At 40.0% G+C, this 25,698-nt stretch overlaps 1 protein-coding gene across 4 annotated transcripts in view; it reads left to right on the forward strand.

Moving 5' to 3' along the window:
- itpr3 (inositol 1,4,5-trisphosphate receptor, type 3) overlaps positions 1-25,698 on the forward strand; it is a 191,701-nt gene that overhangs the window by 119,019 nt on the left and 46,984 nt on the right. For all 4 annotated transcript variants that reach the window (XM_042098198.1, XM_042098197.1, XM_042098199.1 and 1 more), the window contains 2 exons: positions 13,535-13,697; positions 22,800-23,002. In XM_042098198.1, the coding sequence (XP_041954132.1) occupies positions 13,535-13,697; positions 22,800-23,002 (366 nt within the window). The remainder of the gene's footprint in view (positions 1-13,534; positions 13,698-22,799; positions 23,003-25,698) is intronic.

Here is a 25,698-nt window from a genome sequence, read left to right on the forward strand (position 1 = left end):
TTCAAATGGCCACTTCAGTCGCGCATTACGAGGCGTGAAGCTGTGTGAAGCTTTAGTACCACTTTCAGCCACTGTGCGTCGCTCTGCCACTGTACATCGCTCTGTCAGTAGCCTGACTGCCGCCCCTTCTGAAAAAGCAGGAGGCTAGGATACCTTTAAACATAATTGTTACCGAGAGGAAACCCAGCATACGAATTCAATACAAAATAAATCATGCATAATTAAACATTACCTCGATTAAGGCTACTTGGGTATGGCTTAAGGCTTGACTACACGGTGGTAGCGAAAATCGAAATCTGCTTTGATAGCCTACTGGTGCCGCTCCACAAAACGAAAAAATATCTTAATTTGCTGTCTATGTTATTGTCAGTGTTGGGGGTAACGCAACTACGCAAATCAAAACAGTGTCTTAATTTGCCCTACTTCTTGACTGCAATGTAGTCAATTGACTGCTTGACATGTCATTTTTATTTTTCTGTACAATAAACAAATACATCTGCTTTATGCCACAGAATTACATTCATATTTGGCTGACTGCAGACGCGCCACTTCCCTCCCCATATTCCAAGATTATGATAGTATGAAGTGCTTTTTGTATGCTACTATCATAAAAATTCGTTAAAACAAATAGCTATTTGCAATTTGACAAAACACTGATCCTCATTTTGCGAATGCGAGGACGATATGAGCCTGTTGCATTTAGTTACATGTCAGAGTCACGCATAATGTTTGAAAACCACTGGCTCGTAATCACAATAATTTAACACACGACAGTTGGATAGCCTACTTCATCATGTCCCCATGCCTACATTTTTGTGAGTAGCATAGAGATCGTTAAAAACAATAAAGTATGGCTGTCTTCTCCATGGCTGTCTTCTCTCTATTTTTAATAGGGTAGGCTACACTACCGTCGGAGATGCTGACTTGAAAAGGCCTCAGGATAACACGTTATCTCCACTATCATCAGTCATGCCCCTTGATCAAAGTGGGGAATGAAATAAAAGTTTGAGAATCACTGGCTTAACAAGTTACCTGCAGTCCAGAACACACAGAATCTGTTGCAATATTCTGATGATCGGTGATGATATCAGCAAATGTTTGTTTTCCAAAGTATAGGCTAGGCCTCAGGATAACACGTTATCTCCACTATCATCAACAGAAATTTGCCTTTATAATCAACAACTATTTGTTCCAACAATGTGTCGAATGTGTCGAATATCCAACGTCCAATATAAAACCAACTTTACCACGGTTTCAAACAAAGCCTTTATAAAATGAAAAAAGAAATATTCCATAAGAAGTCAAATAAAATACTGTTACTGTAGTAACTGTATCCCAAGCTTCAGCTCCCCACGTCTGAGACAGGCAGACGTGACACCGCTAAATTCTCAGCTTGTTTATACCCCACACTGAACGCGTAAGACCGCTAGGCCCATCACTGTGGGGTGCGGTAGCCTACTCTCTGGGATTTAAGTCAAGCAATATAACCATACAAATGTTTCAAAATGAGTAATTTCGGCTTTGTCTGAACTGGCCATTGTAGGCTACGCAAAAAATAAACAAGTAGGCCTAGGCCTATCCCCTATCCAATGATATCGGCAAATGTTTGTTTTCCAAAGTAAGAATTTCACTTCACCATGCACCTTCGACAATGAATAGCTCATTACACTTGTTACTGTTAAACGTAGGCCTAACTGGTATCATTACAAACATTATTCTGTGTCCTAAAACTGGCCTATTTTATGGCATTGTGTCATGTAAGTTTGTTGCAAAATCTAGAGAAATGTGTGAGGTGGTCAGCGGGGGACAATTGAGACACACATTGGATTGTGTTATTACTTGAACATTCCACACTATCCACAGTGGTAGGCCTATCAGGGGCAGGAGGATTACTGTTAGCGCAGGCTTTATATAAAATTCTTCAACAGAAGGCCTAGAATGCAGGCTTGCCCAAAATAAAGGCCTGTGGTTAGCGCAGCCTACAATAAATATCAGACCCGCCAGAATGTGCGGTATGATGCTTTTTTACGAGCAAGATGTTTTTGGTGCCCTACGCACACTGCATGTTCTTAAATAACAATTATCATCAGTAATATTCGACCATTAATTTGTGTAAATGGGCAAGCGTGACCACCTTGATTGGCTGATGATTGTAACGCGGTGTGCTGCCCCCTGCAGGTAACCCCGAGAACCTAGTCAACGTCAGCCGTTTCTCAGACGTAACCCCAGGCCTAGGCAGTTAAGACCCACGATACCCCCTAGAGGTTATTGTAGATAGCAGGGACCTACTGTCGAGCGAAGTTGCACGTCTTCCCTCTGCGGCGCAGATAACCTATTACTCCTATTTTTAAATATCCCCCTTGGAAGTTGATCGGGTTTCTGTGGTGGATTTATTGAGATGTTTATGAAATAAGGAGCGACTACGCCTAGGTCTCGAACAGTTGGCTAACGTGCAAAGATGTTTGACCCTAGAGTTTATCTAGAGACACAGGTTATAGGCTACTTCTTGCTCAGGTTTTATAAGGATGGAGATTTTGTTACCGTCCAACAGTACTAAAGTCCAACTAACCCAAGTCTTGGACAGCAGATGAATAACCACAGAAGAAACCAGTTATCTTACCCTCCTGCTGGAATTCGTAGAAAAACCAAGAAAAGACAAAAAATACTGCTTGAAGAATTGGATGCCAAAGTTAAATGAGTTCTTTACTTTTCAGCACTTTGGTGATGTTAACAAAATGCGGCGTAATATCCACTTGCAGGTTACAATGTTGTAGAAAGTATAAAAAAAGAGTAAATCCACAAAAGAGAATACAATAAAAGTAGTAAATCCACAAACGGAGAAGAGAATACAATAGTAATCTACAAATGGAGAAAAAGGGTATATAAGAAAAAAAAGTAAGTCCTCAAAAAGGGAAAACTCCGCTGATTGTCGTTCTGCAGTCTCTCACTGTCGGAGTAGCAGTGCGATTCCGGTGTTACATGGCAACTGGCTCCCATGTTAACTGGCTGCGTTGATGACGTTTCATGGTTGATGACGAGTCTTTGCCAGATGTGGCCGCTTGCAGATTTGTCACTTTCTGATAATAGTCAAAATTGTATGTAGTACTACATGCACTGGACCATGAATATGCAACCCTAAAAACAAACACCTAAATAGCATAAATTAACTCCACATGGGCATTGAACCACAAATAATTAATTTACTTTGCTTGGTAATCAGACGTCTATCCACTTGCGCCACGAACCAGCTGACGGCACTCACAGACTTCAGTTGTATGATTAAAAGAAGTCAGCTAACGTTATTATAATTGTAACAAGTTAACATAGCTGTTCATGTTATCTGGCTACCATGTTATCATGCTACCGTTGCCCAAGCCATTTAGTAGGCCTTCAAAGTATCATGGTTAAGTTTTACAAACGTTTCACTGAGGTTAGGCTGTGGCCGCACCTACCTGAAGTGTCTGTAGAGCCACATGAACGTCAGCAAATAAATCAAATAAAAATGTGTTGCCTAATTGTGTATCCTTTTGTCCAGCCTATTCTTTTAAGAATTCAGTTCATGAAACACAGGCATTGAAACGCACACTGCAATGGGCAGGAGAAGTCTATAACGTGTCCATATTTTACACAAAATTTGCGCACAGGGAGAGTCAAAACTCTTAGGCTTATAGGCTATTAACGTTAATGTTACTGACATGTAAACTTTTTCCTAATTCTCGCGTTCGGTGCTTCTCCTGTGGCGCAACAGGTTAATGCCTATGCATTGCTTTTTCACGCAGTCGACATAGGTTCAGTCCTCCCCATCACACGTTTTTTTTTTTATTATTATTTATTTATTTTTAGACCAGCAACGCTTCCTCAATTTAGGCTACAGATACTAGGTGGCCACAGAGAGCATGACCAGCAGTCAGTGAAATGTTTGAAAACTTAACCATGGTACTTTGAAGACCTACTGGCTTGGGCAACTGCTGTAGCAAGACAACACCATCAGCCGTGTTAACTTGCTACAGTCATTACCTGACTTCTTCTAATTGTATAGAGTAAGTCAAGTAAATTTCACTATGACTTATCAGCTGGTTCGTGGCGCAAGTACGTAGATGAATGGTTATCATGTAAAAGGTTTCATTTAGGAAGCAGGTTCGATACCCACGTGGAGTTATTATTAGGCTGTTTAGGTATTTATTTTTTTGGTGGCATATTTATGGTCCAGTGCATGTAGCGTACTAGAGACCATTTTGACATTTAAATATGTCATGCATAGTTGTATTTGTTCGTCTCCAGTTTCCACCAGAAAGTGACAAATCTGCAAGCTGCCACATCTGTCAAAGAAACGTCACAAACGCAGCCAGTTAACATGGGTGCCAGTTGCCATGTAACACCGGCAACAGGTGGTGCGGAGTTACGGTCCACGGCTTCAGCCTGGCACGAAGTTCCAACACTTTGCTTCTCAACGAAGTACGGACGACGAATCCTAACAATCAAGCGTAACAGCAAAAAGCACGTAGAAGAAAAAAAGAAGCAGCCCCGATCGTTTAGTTCGACCCCTATTTATACTAGGTGGACTTGACCTCCCCCACACATTCCTGAGACAAATCAATCCTATTTTCCCACGACAGTTTAGAACCTTCTAGAAGTTCCCACGATAGCTAGGAATATTCTCACGGTAGCTGGGAAAATTCTCACGATAGCTAATACATTCTAGAAGTCACTGATCTTAACCAACAATTTAAAATGACACACATTAACATACTTCTCCGGGTTACATTTCGGAGATGCTACATTACATTCAGTTTTACAGATAGTTTCCAGAGGTTACACAAACAGTTTACATTCAATGACAATTATAACAATGTGACACAATTACATTTAACAACATACACTTTTACAGTCATCAAGAGAGATCGGTTACATTCTTACAGGTTACAAACACTTACAGTATGGCATTAACTCTTCATACAGTGCAATCTGAATACATTCATTTAAACAGTTTAAGGCACTTTACCCATTTCACAGTTTGAGACATACAATTCTTTACATGCATAATTCCCTAGACTACAATGTCAGGCTACTAAAATACTTGTAATGATACATTTCATTCATCGCACTTTATTATTTATTATGAGGTCGTTGTTTGCAGTTATGGTTCATTTTCCATTCTTTTATTCACATTCAATAGTCATCAAGTATTCCTGAGGTCAGGGTAATCTGGTTCAGCAATCCAGCACATTGTTCAACATCTGTTTCAGCACATTCATTCACTTCCACGCTTTCAGGTGAACTTAATTCAAGAGTAGGTTGCAAGGTCATTGGTTTAACATTACGATTCAATTCCTGGTCAGTTTCTTTCCTAATTTGCCTAATCATATTTTCTAGATCAGAGAGATTACCTTGATAGCTAGCGCTGAATCTAGCCTTTCTGTGTTTTCGCCTTGTAAGACGTATTGGTTTTGTGCTACCACTCTGTGGTCCATACGGTTGGTGTTCAGGCAACACGTCAGCGGGCATGATTCCAAACACCTCCCTTACGATAATGAGTGACAGGTGACAGGTCTCAGAATGCGTGCGCTACACAAGGTGGAAGATGATGAATAACTGGGGCCGTAGGCTATTCACAAAGGCTTTTACAGCGGGGAAAATAAGTATTGAACACGTCAACATTTTTTTCTGTAAGTATACTTCCAGTGAGGCTATTTGCATGACATTTTCACCAGACATTTGTATTAACTTAGGTAATCCACACATATAAAAAAAATCCAAACATTAATGTTCATAAGTAGAGTTATGAGTAAAAAAGTGGAATGCCACAGGAAAAAAGTATTGAACACGCTAAGAAAAAGCAGTACACAAAGGCAAGGAATGGCAAGGAACGAGCTGGAATCTATACATAGTTAGAGAGTAATTATCCCTCCTATCTGTGCAAATTAATGTAAGCTGGGTTAGTACATATTGATGAGCTATAAAAAGGTTTTTCATTACCAAGTTGTCACACAAGAAACATTTCATGATGGGTAAAAGCAAAGAGCTCTTCCAAGACCTTTGCAACATTATTGTTGCAAAACATATCAATGGAACTGGTTACAGATGCATTTCAAAACTTCAGAATCATCCAGTAGGCAGTATTGGAGCCATTATCTGCAAGTGGAAGGAACATCACTGCATCAAAAATCGGCCATGCACAGGATCTCCTCACAAGATTTCTGACCAGGAAGTCAGAAGGATAGTCAGAAGTGTAGCCTAAGAGCCAAGGACCACTCCAGAAAGACTTGGAGGCAGCAGGTTCAATTGTTACAGAGAAAATCATTGGTAATGCACTCCACCGCCATGGCCTCTATGCACGCTCACCCCACATGACTCTATTACTGAAGAAAAACATGTCGAAGCTCATTGAAAGTTTGCTACACAACATTTGGACAAGCCTATGAAATACTGAGAGAATGTATTCTGGTCAGGTGAGAGCACAATTTAACTTTTTGGATGTCATACTACCACACCATATTTGGAGGAGAAATGGCACTGTGCATCACCCTAAAAATACCATACCAACAGTGAAGTTTGGAGGTGGAGGCATCACAGTGTGGTGCTGTTTTGCATCTCATGGTACTGGCAGACTTCATACAGTTGAAGAAATGATGAATGGAGCCATTTTTTCTGAGAGAATCTTGCCATCCACCAGGACAATGAGGATGAGACATGGCTAGACCTTCCAGCAGGACAATGATCCAAAGCATTCAGCAAAGGAAACTCTCAATTGGTTTCAGAGAAAGAAAATCAAGGCCCTGACTTAAATCCAATTGAACAGTTTTGGAAGTTACCTAAAGATCAGGATTTACAAGAGGGACCCCTGGAATCTTCAATATTAAAAGACTATCTGTTTAAAAGAATGGGCCAAAATCACACCTGAATACTGCGACTGATTAGTTTAGTCATAGAGGAAATGCCTTGAAGCTCTCATTACAAATAAAGGGTTTTCCGTAGGCGTGTTCAATACTTTTTTTCCTGTGGCATTCCACGTTTTTACTCATAACTCTACTTAGGGACATTAATGTTTGGATTTTTTAATATGTGTGGATAGCCTAAGTTAATACTAATGTCTGTAGAAAATTTCATGCGAATAGCCTCACTGGAAGTATACTGAAAAAAATGTTGACGTGTTCAATACTTATTTTCCCCGCTGTATCTTACTACTAGGAGTAGGCTACTCCTAAATTGCACTAAAAGATTTTAGCTTGGAGTTTTTTCTTAAAAGTTATTCACAAAGCCTTTCAGACAACTCCTAAACGAGTGAGTCTTCGTTGCTATGGATGACGTCATTACTCATGCACGAGCTTGTCTGAAGTGACCACCTTGATTGGCTGACGATTGTAACGCGGGAATGATTCCAAACACCTCCCTTCCGATGATGAGTGACAAGTGACAGGTCGGAGAATGCGTGCGCTACACAAGTGCGAAGGACGGAAGATGATTAATAACTGAATAAAAAGGCCTAGCCTAAATGAATAAAGAGTAAGGCAAAACAAATAGCCTAGTAGCCTAATGAAACATAGGCCTATGGATTGATGCAGTAGCCTACATTTGCAACATTATTAAATTAATCTGTCACCATATGCCTAGGCTACGTTTGCAAAGAGGAGAACATTTTAATTTGATTCACAATGAAATGTTACATTTAATTTACATGTTAACAATGAGTAGTTTTGGTTGTTGTTGGTGGCGTTATTGCATCCCTTTTTATGAATGCAAAATTGTTCCCTCGCGATTGGAAGCTCCTGTTGCGCATAGGCTACGCATTTCAAAACATCGCAACATAAAATGCCACAAAAAGCTGTTTATGAATAGGTCTTAGTGAGTTAGGAGTCCTCTCGACTTCTTCCAGACTTAGGTGCTACTTTTAGATCTAAAATGCTTCGTGAATTACTTTTTGTGAAAAAAATAGGAGTCCTAAAGTTAAGAGTGACACGCCCATTATTTTTAGGAGTTGCTCCTAAATTCGCCATTTAGGAGCTACTTTTAGCCTTAAAATTTTTGTGAATACGGCCCCTGAATAAAAAGGCCTAGCCTAAATGAATCAAGAGTAAGGCAAAACAAATGGCCTAGTAGCCTAATGAAACTTACGGATTGATTTAGTATCTTTGTAACATTATTAAATTATTCTGTTAGTATGTCTACGTTTGCAAAAGAGAACATTTTAATTTGATTCACAATAATGTTACATTTAATTTACATGTTGACAATGATTAGCCTAGTTTTGGTTGTTGTTGGTGGCGTTATTGCATGTTAGTTATGCCTAAATTGCAAAATTGCTTCCTCACAATTGGAAGCTCCTGTTGCTGCATAGGATTTCAAAACACGGCAAAATGCTGCAGGTTTGTGAATAGGTCTGTAAGTTAGGAGTCCTCTTGACTTCTTTTAAGCTGTCAGAGGTGGGAAGTTGTGATTTGTTGGGGGCAGGGCCGGATTAACTGGGCACAAATGTCTGATGGCCCCCCTTCCCCCCAGCCAATGTGAATCGGGTGGTCAGGGGCCATATTCACAAAGAATTTTAAGGCTAAAAGTAGCTCCTAAGTGGCGAATTTAGGAGCAACTCCTAAAAATAATGGGCGTGTCACTTCTAACTTTAGGACTCCTAATTTTTTTCACTAAAAGTAATTCACGAAGCATTTTAGACCTAAAAGTAGCACCTAAGTCTGGGACAGCTTAAAAGAAGTCGAGAGGACTCCTAACTTACTAAGACTTACTCACAAACAGCTTTTTGTGGCATTTCACGTTGCTATGTTTTGAAATGGGTATGCGGAAACAGGAGCTTCCAATCGCGAGGGAACAATTTTGCATTGTAGGCATAAAAGTGATGCTATAACGCCACCAACAACAACCAAAACTACTCATTGTCAACATGTAAATTAAATGTAACGTTTCAATGTGAATCAAATTAAAATGTTCTCCTCTTTGCAAACGTAGGCATATGGGGACAGATTAATTTAATAATGTTGCAAAGATAGGCCTACGGATTGATGCAGTAGGCTATGTTTCATTACGCTACTAGGCTATTTGTTTTGCCTTACTCTTTATTCATTTAGGCTAGGCCTTTTCATTCAGTTATTTATCATCTTCCGTCCTTCCGTCCTTCGTCCTACTTGTGTAGCGCACGCATTCTAAGACCTGTCACTCATCATCGTAAGGGAGGTGTTTGGAATCATTCCCGCGTTACAATCATCAGCCAATCAAGGTGGTCACTTCAGTCAAGCTTGTGCATGAGTAATGACGTCATCCATAGCAACGAAGACTCACTCTTAGTTTAGGAGTTGTCATTTTTCCTTACTAAGAGTAAGTCTGAAAGGCTTTGTGAATAACTTTTAAGAGAAAACTCCTAGCTAAAATCTTTTAGTGCGATTTAGGAGTACTCCTAGTGGTAAGATAAAAGGCTTTGTGAATACGGCCCCTGTTATATAGGCCTAGGCCTATATTGTGAAGATTTTTCCTGACATCTAAGGCACGAGCGCATCTGTGAGGCCAAGCCTCATCAAATAGCTTGTTTGTTTACAACTAACATTCCATTTAATTAAACTGCTTGATAGGCTATGCCGAAATAATTTTCAACATTTTGAATAATAGTGTCAGGTGAATTGAAATGTTCTCAAAGTAGCCTTATGGCTGAAAGCTGCTTGGGATCCCCCCCCCCCCCCCCCCCCCCCCCCCGTCAAGCAATATAACCATACAAACTCGCTTCCTGCACTCATTGTTTCAAAAGGAGTAATTTTGGCTTTGTCAGAACTGAAGAGCTGTGGACGGCACGGCATGCCCAATGAAAATAAATTAACGCAACGCAACGCAACACAGACCCCACTTCTCGCGCGCGCGAGACGCGTCAGTCACTGACATGAACGAAACACAGAACCCGCTTCCCTCACGGCAGTCACTGACAGTAGCCTACAATAAATGCATGGGGAAAAACACTTCCCCATGACAAAGACATCGTAAAACACTGAAAGTTAATATTTTGTCACTAGCAACATACATCTGTCCTTTGTCAAATGTGTTATGTTCCAAGTAGCCTATGCGTAATTCTGCTTCATAAAGTTGAACAAATACATTTGCTTATTTCACAGAAAAATATAAATCGCCAGTTAGGGTCTACAGTGCAGAGTTGGTAAGTTATGGTAGGCCAACTTGGAGTGAACATACAAACAGGGGAAATTCTTTCTCTAGTAGCTGAGTAGCCTCAGGTGCGCACGTAGACATAAGGCCGAACATGCAAGCGCCAATGAATCGTGCTCTCACGACAATCACGCCGTTAAACTTAAATAGGTTAACATCACTCTTAAGTTCGCCTTCAAGCAAGGAAAACGATGATTTGAAGACATCTGTTTCGTTGGAAGGGCAAGGGGTAGCAACAGGGCAACACAGAGACAGGCCCGATGGCAGGGCTGTTAAGAGAGTATTAAAATATGGGATATTCTACGGGAACATTAAAACGGCAAGACAGCGGGGGAAAGTTAAAATACGTGATAAACACGGAAAAAGTTGGCATGCATTGTTTCGGTCCCCGTGCACAGGGATTATTTGTCATATTATTTTCACATATGATTATTTGTGAAATTGTGCAAACAGGCGCAACACATTTGAAAAGGAAGGCCTGGTAGCATGCAAGCTCATTGATTTAAGGAAAGATTGATTTAAGAACGTTATCACAGTGTGTGGCTGTGGCACGGGCGGAAGACAGCGACAATTGGCAGGGGAGGGTCATTTTTTAACAATTCTGTCGGAGGGTCATTGAACAATTTCTAGCAGGCAATAGAGGGTCATGCAACTTTTGACTGAAGCACTCAAAATTCCTCCGGTGGCCCCTTCAATAAATAACGAACAGTCCCTAGATTGCTGCTGGGCTATATGTCTTGGTTCATGTCTGTTAACAACTCATTGCTGTCAAACGCGTAGCCTATCTCGCGGTTGCATCCATTACAAACAAACATGCAATGTGAATGTCTGGGATTGGGGAGAGCACTAAATGCTCTACTGCATAAGCACAAAGTCAAACCTTTAAATGAAAAACACTCTTTAATAATCAAAAAAATAAACCGCTAATGAAGTAAACTTGTGACCATCAAAAATTGTTTATCGCCTGTAACTCCGTGAAAACAGGACGTAACAGGAAGGCATTTCGCTGAGCAACGGAGGTTAATATGCTCTATATTTTGTCCAAATGATATCTGTCTATCATTGTTGCACTCGGAGAAAACCAGAATGTTTAATTTGTCCTGCGTTTGTTGTACGGCTGCAAGCGGGATTCACTCGCAGTTAACCAAATATTTCTTTATTAGGGCAGGGCAGGCATATTTCTGGCTATTAAGTTATTTCTAAACCAGTCTGCTAAAGTCTGTAGTGAAGTCTGTGTAGGGTTTTCCAGGCTCCATTTCTTTTTACGAGACACCCTGCTCACTTGAGACATCTACCGGTTGTTTGGGTTGTTGCAGTGTCGTTGCAGCGTCACTGGAAAAATACAAATTAAAGTCGCGTGATACCGCGTGATCCCGCGCGCGGACCGCGAGTGAAGCTGGCCAAGTCGAAGCACTGCCCACTGTATGGCTATTGAAAAAATGTAAGGTTCATTTATCGGTAACACTTTATTTTAAGGTTCACATGTTAGCCACCAATACATACCTAATTAATACCTGTATTAGTGACTTGTAAGGCATGTGTTAGGCAACATTAACCATTAGTTAGGTGTGTATTCACAAATTTCTTGTTCATGACGAATTAGGCCTTTATTATTGATATAATCTTAATAATGACCTTGTACCAAAATAGTACCAAAATAGAATATGCATAACCTACTTGTATACTGTCTGAATAAATCCCAAATAGTAGGAGAACAGTTGTAGAATAAGCAAGTGTATGGCTCAACCTCATTGCTGAATTTCACTGCCCAGGTTGCTGTGTGACCTGAAGGAGAGGCAGGCTGCAATTTGACGGTGCACACAAAAAAATAATCTATCTGAGGTGACGGAACTGTGTTCTGGCCCACTTTCACCCCTGGCTTCTGTACCAAAAGTTCATCTGTGGGTTCTGGACGAATCCTCTAGACCACATATTTGTTAAACAAAACAAATGTAGAGTTGCAAGTTTAATAGATATTAGGTCAATTCAACACATTTAAGTCACATTGTAGGTGTACAAGAAAGAATGAATGAAGAATGGGGTGGACTTCATACAGATACACTAGTATGTAGTATATTAACATAGGACTCTGTGTGAGTCTAGTGCTAGAATCTGAAACCTAGCATTGTTACAGAGGATAATTTAGGGTATACCTGGTGAACTGAAACAAGCTCTACCGTATGTGAGTATTAATATGTATGAGGTATAGAGAGTTAACAGTATGATAACAAAATGCATTTACAAACTTTTAAACAATCCTACACACAACTTAGTTCAGGCATCTTACCTATGTTCTCGGTCTGTGCCATGTTTGAAGTGCACTGGTGCATGACAGTGGTGGTGACACGGCATTCAGTCCCATAGTTCATAATTGTACCTGTAATTGATGGGTAACACAGAAGGTGTTTCTAAGAACTACTTGTTTACTTTCATGGAAAGTACACAGTTGCAAGTATTTTCACTTCATACTTTCCCAGATATGGGTGGCCCAGATTGTCCTGATAAAAACAAGATATATCATGTATAGCTGGCCCTTACAATGACCAAGATAAGAGCTTAAAAGTAAAGGTACAGTAGTTAGCCTAGAAATCTAGACGCACCCTATTTGCTGCCAGGGCTAGTCTAGCAACTCTCCGTTGGCTTGTGAGCTCGAAAAATTTAACTTCTATCAGGCCAATCAAATCATGTATAGAGTCGTTAGGCGGGCTTAACATAATGATTGATGGCAGAGTTACAACGGTTTGGCTTGAATTGAATTCCCTGCTACTTAATCACAAAGAAGATGGATGTTGCTGTTGGCGAACAGTGTGACTAGCCAACTAGCTCAGCTGGTGGGAAAACGCATGGGACTCATAGCGCTGTCATATTGCGTGCAGAGGGAATTTGAAAGACAACCGATTATCCCGCCCCTCGGACTGAGCACTGCGAACGGTGAGTGCCCAGACCCTACATTTTAATGTGGGTCTGGCTCGTCAGGCTAAAAGGTAGTAAAATTACACTGAAAATAGCCTACGCTATATAATTTAAAAAAATAGTCTAACTACTTTGCCATGTAATTAGGAGAATTTTAGGAAACTATTACAAGAGAAATTGTTGATCAAAGTATTCTAAAAAAATGCCCACCAGTGCCATGGGCCCTATTAGTCAGCAATGCTGTGAAAATGTTTCTTTCATTTTTGCAATGTGTTCCAGCCAGCAAATATCCTGAATGTCTGGAAATAGGCTTCTCTGGTCTTTATTCTTCATGTTCCATAATTCCAAATCAAGTCATTTCATGTATTGCATATCATCTTCTGCCACTAATACCACAAGTTATTATGTTGTAGTCATGCAATAAATATAATGACAATATCTGATCTGTTTCCTTTTGCCTTCCCTTCAGAACTCTTTTTACAAGTTGATGATGGGAGACAATAAGTCTGAGACATTTTTTAAGGTCCTGAATGATCGTATGAAAGATGCCCACCAAGAAATCAAGGCCACAGTCTCAGTAAATGTTGGAGAAATGAGCAACAAAGCCAAGGATGAAAAAGAGCTGGACACTGGTGAGCTAGAAAACATAACACTAAAACATAAACATTCCCACCAGCATGATGAAATAAGTGGCTTTAGATATTCATTCTAACACCCCCATCAAGCGCTAGCTAATGACGGGACAAGTTAAATGCAGGGATGTCCCGATACCATTTTTTTCAAACTGATACAGGTACGAGTATTTAGATTTGTGTACTTGCCGATACTGAGCACCGATACCGATATTTCTACCACAAAATAACTAGCATAAAATTGCAATGAATTTTCTTCTCTGCTCTGATTGTTACAATAAGCCTAAAATAAATATAAATAACTAGACTGCATTTCCGGCGGGAACTGCGAAAGTGTGCTTGCCCTGGTCCGGTCACCAACGTGAGCAGACAGTGGCATACGCTATGCTGAACCTGGCTTCATCCAAGCATTCTAACAGTGCCTTTCAGTGTTGGAGCAGTGGCAATACCTCTAAAGCTCTAGGAGAGGGCTATTCAACTATTGGCTTGCGGGGTGAATGCGGTTAGTTGGATTTTACCTGTGGCCTGCCTTCGAATTTAGCTTCTATGACTAAGATCAAATCAATAAAATAAAACAACAGCAGTGATTGGCTGCAAAAATAAATAATGTCACGTGTCTTGCACCTCTCAAACTGGGCTATCAGGTAACCTAGAGAAGAATTGAAATTATGAAATATGACCAAGGCATTAAAATGCTGCTTGTTTGTCAGGATACTTTTTCACTGATTTATTTTAAAAATATGAGCTATGAGTGTGAATGTTATATATTCCATCCCCTAATTCTGTTTTACTGGTTTATTTGACAAATAATCTATATGGATTTGCTCTATAAAGACCTTATGTCTGTTTGGGATTGTTTTGTGAGCCTGGGGTTATTTTGAGAGCCTATTGATGTAGCCTATCTCAGAATAAAGGAATACTTCATATTACTCTAAACCACCGTCTGTAAATCAACTGTATACTACTGTCTACATTGCACTATATTTCTTGACCTGTCTCTGTATATTTCATCACCGTTATATACTTTGCCTCACATTGCAACACAGCTCAGATCTTTGGTTGCTATGAAGGCCAGTCGTTCTAAATGGATGGTTGCTATGGCCAAAGGCCAGTTCTATCTCTGCCGTTGTCAATTGGGCATATTGTAGAATTCTGATTAACCTTATCTTATTTAAAACATCTCTATTTTACTTAGCCCACTTCCATACAGTGGGTCCCATTAAGAAGTGGCCACTTCCTGCACGCTTACCTTGATTCACACAGCAGCATTATTAAATTAATCTGTCACCATACGCCTATGCCTACGTTTGCAAAGAAAACATTTTAATTTGATTCACATGAAACGTTACATTTCATGTACATGTTGACAATGAGTAGGCTAGTTTTGGTTGTTGGTGGTGTTATTGCATCCCTTAGTTTATGCCTACAATGCAAGTTCCCTTAAGCTGTCACAGACGTAGGTGCTACTGTACTTTTAGGGCTAAAGTGCTTCGTGAATTACTGTTAGTAAAAAAAATAGCAGTCCTAAAGTTACACGTGACGAAGTTACGAGTGCAAGCATCTCATATCAAATGACCATGGCATTACGCTAAACAACATAAATCCCAATTAGCAACATACATCTCCTCCCTATAGCTAGCCACACAAGAAATGAATGATACTAAATCTCTGCTTAGCATGCTTCTCCGCTTAGCATTCTAATAACAGAAGGGGCACATTTATGTTGACCACTACAACATGACTCATTATGTCTGTAACGTTAACTGTATACATGTAAAACACTTACTTTCATAAAGGACGTACACCATCCAGCACATGGAAACCGATATTTTAGGTTCTTGGCCACAAACTGAAAACGTGTCTCTCTGAAGCCCTGTTCTAGAATCTTTGCTCTGAAGGCTGTGTTGCTAGGCGACATCAAATAAACGAAATGATAGTCTTTCAGTATTAAATGTGTATGTGTGATTCCGAATGGATGTGTGTGGTTTGCAAGAATAAACAAGAAATAACATTTCCAATAATTTCCCATGATAAATTACATAATATTTGCACCTTCCTTACTTGTGAATCTCACACCGTATTTCAAGTAGGCTACACTAGTGAAATGTAATACAACGTTGCCACCTAGCGTTCAGATAGGTAGGCTATTTAACATTAACGTGACATTGCTTGTTTATTCTTTCGTCAACTCCATGCTTTTAGGAAAACAATCTTTTTATCATAGTTCCCTCTTCAACGAGCGATTACCAGCTCGTTTTTGTAACAGAGATAGCTGTTTATTGTTTCTAGGTTTACAGAAACACCTATTCATATTACTACCTGAAATCAAGTTAACGCTGCCGACCACTGTTTGTCTATTACATGGCCCAGAATGCCTTGCATGTCTTTACAACAAAACAACCCAGTAAAACCTAATTTCCCGTAAACATATGAATTTGCATACTTGTAACATTTTTAATAATACTCTCCCATCATGACATTTAACAATAAGGAAAAATGTGAAAACAACTCTATTATGTAAGCTATATATAGCTACTGTTCTCCTTGCTATTTCAGTTCGTAAGTCCATACTATCCCATGGCAGAGCAAGGATTTCATGATTGGGCAAGGTTGCCCGGAGACATTGTGGCTACACGGAGATATTGGGCATACTTGAAAGGCATTGTGATAGAAGGTGAATGGTGAAAAGGTGAATGGTGAGAGTTACCAAATACATGTGGGTGGTTTGCGAAATGATGGAAACTTTTGGAATATTTCTTTTTTTTTTTTTAGCTTATGCACCCTCACACTGGAGTCCCCAGTTCATATACAAAATTTGGTATCGATATGTGACAGTGTTCCTGAGATATGGACGACTTCCTGTTTCGGAGCTTCGCCGCCGATTTTGTTTGGCTGTGACGGGCAAACGCTTTCGAAAATCAAAAATCCTTCCGGTAACTTTTGTGAGGCTTGGTCCAAGGATAATGTACGTCAAGTTTCGTGGCGTTCGGACCAAATTTGTGACCTGTGAAAATTTAGTTTCGCTTTCTGTTCAATCCAATATGGCGGACGAACGACACGCCCACCTGACGTCATCTTCGCGACCAACTTACACCGGTACTGACCGGACGTTTTAAAGTTGGAACGGTGTCTCTGTCTCAAAGGGCCTAGGCGCTAGAGCTGACAAAAATTAGGGAGACGGGAAAAATAATAATAAAACTTAAGAACAATAAGTGTGCTGCTTTGCAGCAAGCACACTTAACTAGATGTACCGCAGAGCAGTACAAAATATGACCGCCGCCCAGTCCAGTACATTTTTTCCACAAAAATAAATCACGCTGAAAGGCCTATATGATTCTAACTGTCTCACTAAATTGCATTATCCACACTCAATTCTCACTGGTATCTGCTAGACAACAAGTACTAAAACATGATTAGTTCATAGATTTCACATGTAAAATTCATTTTATACAACCCCACCCCCATCTTGCCTGTTCATAATTCTGAGAAATTCTTGAATTTTGTGCATGTGTGCGTGTACACGTTTATGTGTGTGTGTGTGGGCTTGTGTGTTTGCCTGCGTATGTGTGTTTGTGCATGTGCATGCATGCGTACATATGTCTACTGTGTGAGTATGTGTCATACGTATGATTACTGTGAATGTGTGTGCGTGTGTATCTGTTTATGCACATGTGTGCACATGGAATGGGTTAACATGACCCCTGGAGGCAAACATACAGAAATAATTGGTCATCCTAGGCCCTACAGTTCTCAAGATATTCACAGACTGTCTGCCCCACCCACCTTTCGGGGGGTCCAGTACAGCGGGGGGCTACAGATCAAAACGAAAAACGATGGTTCCATGCTATCCATATGGGGTTACATGCCCACCAAGTTTCGTCTACCCCGGTCTTTCAGTGTCCCGGGAATCCTTGACAGAAATTTGGACATGCGAAAAAGAAAAAAAAAAAAAAAAAAGAAAACCGCTGCGCGGCGGTCATAATAAAACTTAAGAAGAACAATAAGTGTGCTGCTTTGCAAGCACACTTAATAATGAGTATCAAATAAAATATATAATACCATGCTATTTCAAACAAAAAAACAAACAATTCTGTCTAAAACAAGCCTCCACACTGGCACTGTGTCCATATCTTAATTAAACACATTATTAACTAGACTATTTTGCACTGTCTCTCAGTAAAATCTGATAGGGAACAAAACATGATCCCATGTGACCCTACTGTAGTTCTAGAGACCTTTGTAAAATTGGTGTGGCTCCTTTAAGAATTTAGAGCGAGCGGCCACCTAGCGAGAGAGGGAAAGAGAGAAGATGCCTTTGCCGTCTACTGATTGCTGCCAAAACAGAGTTAGTAAACGAGACATATGCATTGTCTAAACCAGTGTTTCTCAAACTTTTTCAGACGAAGGACCACTTAACCAATAAAAAAGAAACGTGCGGACCACCCAGCTAAAAAAAAAAAAAGATTAGACTTACTTCAACAGTATATAAGCCTACACAATAGGCCTACTCACTGAACCACCTCGCTTATTGTCTATTGTTATAGTTGCTGCAGCTACAGTGCTACACTGGGGCATGTTCATGAGCCCCCATGTTCATGCCCCCACAACGTAGCACAAACAAATAGCAGTGTTTGTAATATTTTTTGGATGACATAGGGGGCCAGCTTCACGCAGGTAATCTAGGATACTAAAGATTTTAGATTCTGTGTGTTTTAGTGACCATGTGGAAGTAATAATTATGACCGCCGCTAGCATAGCTAGCGAAGCGGTCATATAGGGATTGTCATCTACTTCCTGAATTTTTGGTCAACGATACCAGGGACACCGAAATTTGGTGGGCATGTAGCCCCACTAGACTTTCACGGAAAAATGTAATTTAGTCCCCGGGGGCCAAATTTGAAATGTGATTCCTATTTCTTCTTGAAGCCAAAATAAACCTGAGAATGTTTATCGGATATGCTTGCAGGGTTCCCACGGGTCATGGAATTTCTGGAATATCATGGAATTTTGGAAAGTCTATTCCAGACATGGAAAGTCAGGGAATTTTATCATTTTTGGGGCAAAGTCATGGAATATCAGGGAATTTCGTTGACACAGTTTAAAATTGACTTGCAAAAATACATTAATACAAATATTTCCACGCAGGATTGGTGCATATCTGGTTATTAGCTTTACTGCTTGCTTGAGTAGCCCAACTTTGTCAATTCCAGGCGCGCCTGCAGGTGTACGTCCGTACGCACTGTGCGTACCATCAGACTACTCAACAGCAAGAGGAAATTTCCCTTGTGTGTGCATTCACACCAAATTGGCCCACCATACCTTCCCAACTATGGACCTGTATCCCATTAGCTGCATGCCATCAGGCTGCAATTTACAATTTTCTATTACATAAAGTTAGTGAACACGTTGTCAAAATTAACGCGCACACATTTTGTTTGAGCAGGAGAGAGAGAATACGCACGCAGGCATGCAACTAGGCAACTTGTTGTTTTCTTTTACTCGGCTATCTATATATGGTAATCAGCACACAATGTTGAGCTAATTCACTAACTCAATACTCCATCATGGATACCACAAGTTTAAACAACGAAAACAGAAAGGATGGATGCAGCAAAGCTAGAGGAGTTATTCCAGATGGGCAAGAACAGGCAATTGCTTGTCAGAACCTTAAACTGCATTACACAGCTGTTTAAAGCCAGACGTCACGGTAAGCTAGAACAAAACTAAAGGTAACTTTAGCCTGTATAGGGCTGTATCAAGTTGTTCAAATGAATAGGTCATTGTATACGTTGTTGTATTATTGCATGTGAATGTTGCTGTGCTATGTAGGCTACTATTTTGCTGACCAATGCACGGACCTAAAACCGGGAAACTGACAAATATTGTCCACGCGTGATTTTTTTTTTTTTTTTGTTCCTGCAGGCGCCCCTGGTCAATTCAATGCCCATTTATTCATCTCCAGGTCTAAAAAAGTAAAAAATTACATGTCAGACGCTATACGGCTGCTGTGAAATTATTAGTCTGTATATTGTACCATTCATTATAGTAAGTCATGGAAATTCAGTTTTTTTTGTCAGGGAAAGTCAGGGAAAAGTCATGGAATTCTACATTTGACTTAGAGTGGGAACCCTGTGCTTGGTTTTTACTGCAGGTAGGTTACTAATCTTTCACCAGCTTGATGTTATACTGTATATCCATAGGTAGGCTAAAATAATGTTAACGTTTGCATAAGTTGAGTGATGGAGGCTAGTTTAATTGTTGGTGTAGTTGTGAAACATAAACGCGGTTATACCGAGCAAATTGATAACAACACTGTAATTGTCTCTTTCGACTGTCATCCCATTGTGTTCTGACCATACTGACAGGATTCTTACGTGCGTACATTCTCTATTCTCTCCAAAATGTGCCCGTTCTATAGGCTGGCCAAGTGCGTAATTCTGCGGCATAAAGCAGATGTATTTGTTTATTGTACAGAAAAATAAAAGTAACCTGTCAAGCAGTGAATTGACTACATTGCAGTCAAGAAGTAGGGCACATTAATTTACGAAACCAAAACGTGGGTCAGTTGTCTAAGCCTCTATTGCGTAGCCTGTTAAAAACGTTGCTAGATAGACGTTCTAGAGAGACGTTAGCGTTTGCGATTGACAACGTTGTGATAAGTAGGCTATAACAATAACTTTGCAAAGTTAACTTGAATGCATCAATTTAAAACAAAGTTGTGTAGGCTACACCGCGCCAGTTGTAGTGTGCATGAACAGTTGTTATACCATGGTCTAGGTTGAAAAGGGTGTCGTTTAAAAAGTGATATACTACACCTATAAAATTATTATATGGTTGCTTGACAACGCCAGAGTTAGTCCACTCAGCTGCGACTTATCAACATTCCACAGCGTTGCGATAAACAGCTGAAAATACTAAAGATTTTAGCTCTAAAACTCATTTAGTGTTAATAATTGATTTCATATTTAGCGAGTAGGGGATAATGCCCTTCGATGCGTCCATTATCAGAAATAAATGAACTTTGCAGAAGCAACAGTCCTCCGCTTAGCGTCAGACGGTTCACACTTCCGCGTCGTCCATTTATTTCTGATAATGGACATCTCGTCGGGCATTATCCCTTACTTGCACAAGACACCGTTTTGATTTGCGTAGGGGAGGTGCGTGCTGAAGCCAACCTGTTTGAGGGAGAGCGGTGCAGGGAGAGAATGCGTGCTCTGTCCTGCGCATATTTATACAATAAAATAATGTGTCTAGGCAAATCTATATTTTCAATAAGCAATCACTGCATGCCTATGGAAACAATAAGTCAATAGAGATATCAAGAGTAACGCAGGAATGGATGTTAGTTATTCAGTAACTGTAACGAATTACTGAAATTTGAATTGTACTTTGTAACACGTTACCCCCAACACTGACAATAACGTAGACAGCAAATTAAGATATTTTTTCGTTTTGTGGAGCGGCACCGGTACCACTGTGCAGCCAAGCCTTATGCCATAGGCTACCCAAGTAGCCTAAATTGAGGTAATGTTTAATTATGCATGATTTATTTTGTTATTGAATTCGTAGGCTGGGATTCCTCTCGGTAACAATTATGTTTAAAGGTAGCCTCCTGCTTTTTCAGAAGGGGCGGCAGGCAGGCTACAGACAGAGCGATGTACAGTGGCAGAGCAACGCAGAGTGGCTGAAAGTGGTACTAAAGTTTCACGCAGCTTCACGCCGCGTAATGCACGACTGAAGTGGCCATTTGAAAGTAATGCCCACTGTAAGTTAGTGAGCCACAACACTAATGTGCGCTAATGCGATGGTTTGCTGATGGAAGATATAGCCTAGGATAAGATAAGATATAAAGTCCTTGGTGGCCCTGTCAGCAGCTTTGTAAAATGTTGCATTAAGACCACAAAAAGTCTAAACAAAATAAATGTGAGCAACTAAGCTTTCATTCCCAAACACTCACTAGACTATGTACAGTACAGTGCCAAGTTTGACGTTGTTTGGATTAGTAGGCCTAATGCATATGTCGTTGAATATATTAGTAAAAGCTTTCTCCGCTCTACTACCCCTTTTACACAGCACAGCACATGGGACCAGAGACTGAGGTGGTAGTGGAGTTTTGCTAATGGTCCCGAATTTAAGAACGTTTCAGAATGCCACACAGCTACAGACGAATGGCAGACAGAGCGAGATGTCACTTATGCTGCCTACCAGAGACTGTTTTTAAGTCACATCATTAATAATTTCATATGATGATGCATCATATGAATAAAGTTATTCAATAGGCTTTACAATAAACATAGGCTATAGCCTTAAAGGAGAATTCCAGTGTGATATTGACCTAAAGTGTGTTGAAACATGATACCGAGTGTGAACGTATGTCTCATAGCCCATCTCGGCTTGTCCCCTGCACTCCAAAATCTGGCGCTAGTTAGCCGATGCTACCAAGAGGTTTTCAATGTGGGTGCCTCGAGCATCGGCCTAGCCATGCCAATAAATCACTATTTTACACCATTTACGAGGCTCAATGTATCTCCACACTTCATTGGTAGACTTCCGAGGGCCCTGACATTTAAAACGAGACATTGAGAACTTTGAAAAAGCACTGGTAGTTTACTTACAAGACGATTTATACAGACAGTATCTTCATGAAGTTTAGCGTTTGCAGCCTTCTTGAATTTAGTCACGATAAGTCGAGCGACGAGTAAGAATGAACAGGTATGATAAAGGATCAGATTCCAAAAATAATTCCGTGGAAATGCATGGATTCCAGTTGCTGCTACTGGAAGAAACTGGAATGCCGCTATGCGGTACATCTAGTTAAAAACAGCATTTGGGCATCTCAAAAGCATAACTAACATCAGAGGTTTGGGGTCTAAGCAAGTTTAAGAGAAACTTAGCTGCTTTTACATCCTGTTGTCTTGCCTTTCCCTAAAGTCCTTTAGACAGCCACAGTTAATTCAGAATGTGACAGCGAACATTTAAAAAAAATCTGTGTGTAAATCAGGAAAGTATGTACAAGTATTGACTTGAACTACAAATTATAACAGATGTATAAATACTTCCATTTCATATTGCTTTAATTCTCTATTTCTCCTTTTTTATCAGGGTCACAGCAGCTAGTTTTTCCACAGACCCCAGTGCTCCCGTTCAGCTCCAATTTTCCAGTGTCCCCAGCTGCTGCCCTCTCCCCTTCCCAAGAGCAACCGGAGCAGGAGATTGAGGTGGAGATGGGTCCTTCTGTCAGTATCATGAAACCTATTCTGCGCTTCCTGCAGCTTCTGTGTGAGAACCACAACCAGGACTTGCAGGTGATTACAGCTCTTTAATCCTGTCTTGTGTGAACTACAACATCCTCTTAACCCCAATGATGCCTCTATTTAGATTGTCGTGATGTTCCTCAGAGACCCTAGAACTCCAATCCTTGTATGAAAGAATGTCACTGATGCTTTCAGCACTGTGTAAAGATCAGGACTGGAAGTTAGACAATACACAGAAGTGGAGGACCCAAAAAGCTTTTGTTTAGTATAGCACACCTAAGTGTCCTGACTTATGCCCATTCAACTTTTAACTTAGGCTATAGGCCTACAGCAGTCTAATTTCGCATGGACAGCAATCATCCGCTTCGTTCGTTTTTTAAATAACGTTGTTTGTTGCTTCTACACACGTCATCTCCAGTGGTTCAGTTTTACTTGCGCAGATGCGCCTACATTGAATGAGCGCTGGGAGTTACAGGGAATTAGAAGAAAGTTTCTCGTAACTGCTTCCTTATGTTGGAATGTGCAACAATGTACAAAAATGTAAGGGATACCTACAGTACAGGCCAGTACAGTACACACCTTCTCATTTCAATGCGTTTTTTTATTTTCATGACTATTTACATTGTAGATTCTCATTGAAGGCATCAGAACTATGAATGAATGCAAAGTTATTTGGCCCACAGATGAATATTTGTCAAGTTATGGCTTGCTGAATATGATATTAAATAAAAGAAATAGCAACTTTGAAGAAACTAGAATAAGAACAGAATAAGACATGTTTTCAGTTATTTCACACTTTTTTGTTAAGTACATAGTTTTGATGAATCTACAATGTAAATAGTCATGCAAATAAAGGAAACGCATTGAATGCGAAGGTGTGTCCAAACTTTTGGCCTGTACTGTGATATCTGCAACAGTGGTAGGCTACTGAAAACTGTTTGATATTCTGTTCATATACTGTAGTAGCTGGACACATAGCCGACAGAAAACACACTTTTGAATTGATGTGCTATGCTGACTTGTTAAATGTAAGCCTACAATGGTTTATTATAACATCCCAGTATTTTATTTCATCAGTCATCATGTTCATTTTTGCCATATCTGGTCATCCTCTTTATCTTTAAGGCTACACCGTTTCAAGCAGAAACTCAGAATGCTCAAAAAATGAAATAGGCCTAGGCTAGCTGCTTTAAGCTACACTTCAGTGTTTGACTTGAAACAATTCCGGCATAATTGCTTTGAATGTTTCAGTCTTTCGTCCCCCATGCCTGCTTTATAGGCTGTTTTATGTCCCGGCCGGCCAGAAAGGACGAATGAAACAAAATGCGGTAACACTCCATAATAAGGTGCCATAATAAATAGCAAACTAGTAATTACCTAACCCTTTGTTAATATTTGTTAATTGTTACTAAAATTTCTATTTGGCACAAGTTTTTTTTTTAACAAATAGAAAACAATTTATTAACTAATATTGTATTACTATTTGTTAATAGTTAACTAAATGTCTTTTTGGCACTAATTAGCAGTTATTTCTTACATCATTTAAATGTTTATTTACAAACTATATGTTAATATACCCTGGAAATCCAGAGTTCTCGCGAGAGCACAATGGGGTTTCCTCTGCGAGACACTCTGGCAATGAGCAATGATGCACCCCGGGGAACCAGCTAAACTGATGAAGACAGCGCTGCAACGTTGGAGGACAGTACACATTGGTCGTAGTGTTATCCGATTGCGTCGAAGTCCGAAATCATTCAGAGTAAACATGGTCTAGTGTTATCCAATTGTGTGCAGTGAGATTTTTAAATGCATGCTTGTTGTCGCCCCTCGAGTTGGGCCATTACATTGTTCGTGGCCAGATCCTTAATCTTTCTAGATTACCAGGGTCTGGATTTTCCAGGCTAATGTTAATATAAAAGTTAATGACATATTATTTAACTATTTGTTATTAAACTGTGCTTCTGCCTATCTCAATATGAACCACTACTCATAGGACACTCCTCATAGGACTTTACAATAACTTTAGAATAACAATAACTTAACAATACAATAAAGTTGGTTAAGCTTAATTAATATATTAGTAATATATAACTATCAGTGTGGTAATATAGTAATATACATAGACAGATTATAATATTATATCTACACAGATTAGTAATATACACAGACAGACAAAGCTAATGGCATGAACAATGTTGACACAGTAACTAATGTCTCACAGTCTGAAAATCCTAGTACATCGCACAGGTGAGGTCTAGATTTGGTCGCATTCTTAAGCCAGTTGACAGACTGATTCAAACTATGTCAAGATAAGATATTGTTCACACACAGCCGTCTATGCAGGCTATCTGCAGGTCAGTGTTTCAGGATTTTCATGATTAGACATAGTTAGAGTTGAGGTCATACACGTTTGGTGACATGTTATGTGGTCCAAGCTTTTCTGATGAGCTTTATGCAGATTTTTTCTGTTTTTGTTTTGTTTTCTTCTCTTTTCCTAGTGGCTTTAGTACACAGTGTATATGGGTCTTGTGGGGTGTATAAGGCACCCTACCTGCCAGTGGTTGGTTGGGTGAGAGTTTGCGCACCTCTTCTTCCACTTCATCCTTGGGTACCTTTGTGGTTGACTGTCCTGTAATTGGTGACCCTCTGTCTAGTGTTTGAAAGTAGTGTACTTTTTGCCTTTAGAAGTACTATTTGGTTGCTGCTCGAATTTGGTGAAATTCAGGGGAGGTGGGTGTAACAGAGTT

The sequence above is a fragment of the Alosa sapidissima genome, chromosome 7, assembly GCF_018492685.1.
Source record: "Alosa sapidissima isolate fAloSap1 chromosome 7, fAloSap1.pri, whole genome shotgun sequence".
NCBI lineage: Eukaryota > Metazoa > Chordata > Actinopteri > Clupeiformes > Clupeidae > Alosa > Alosa sapidissima.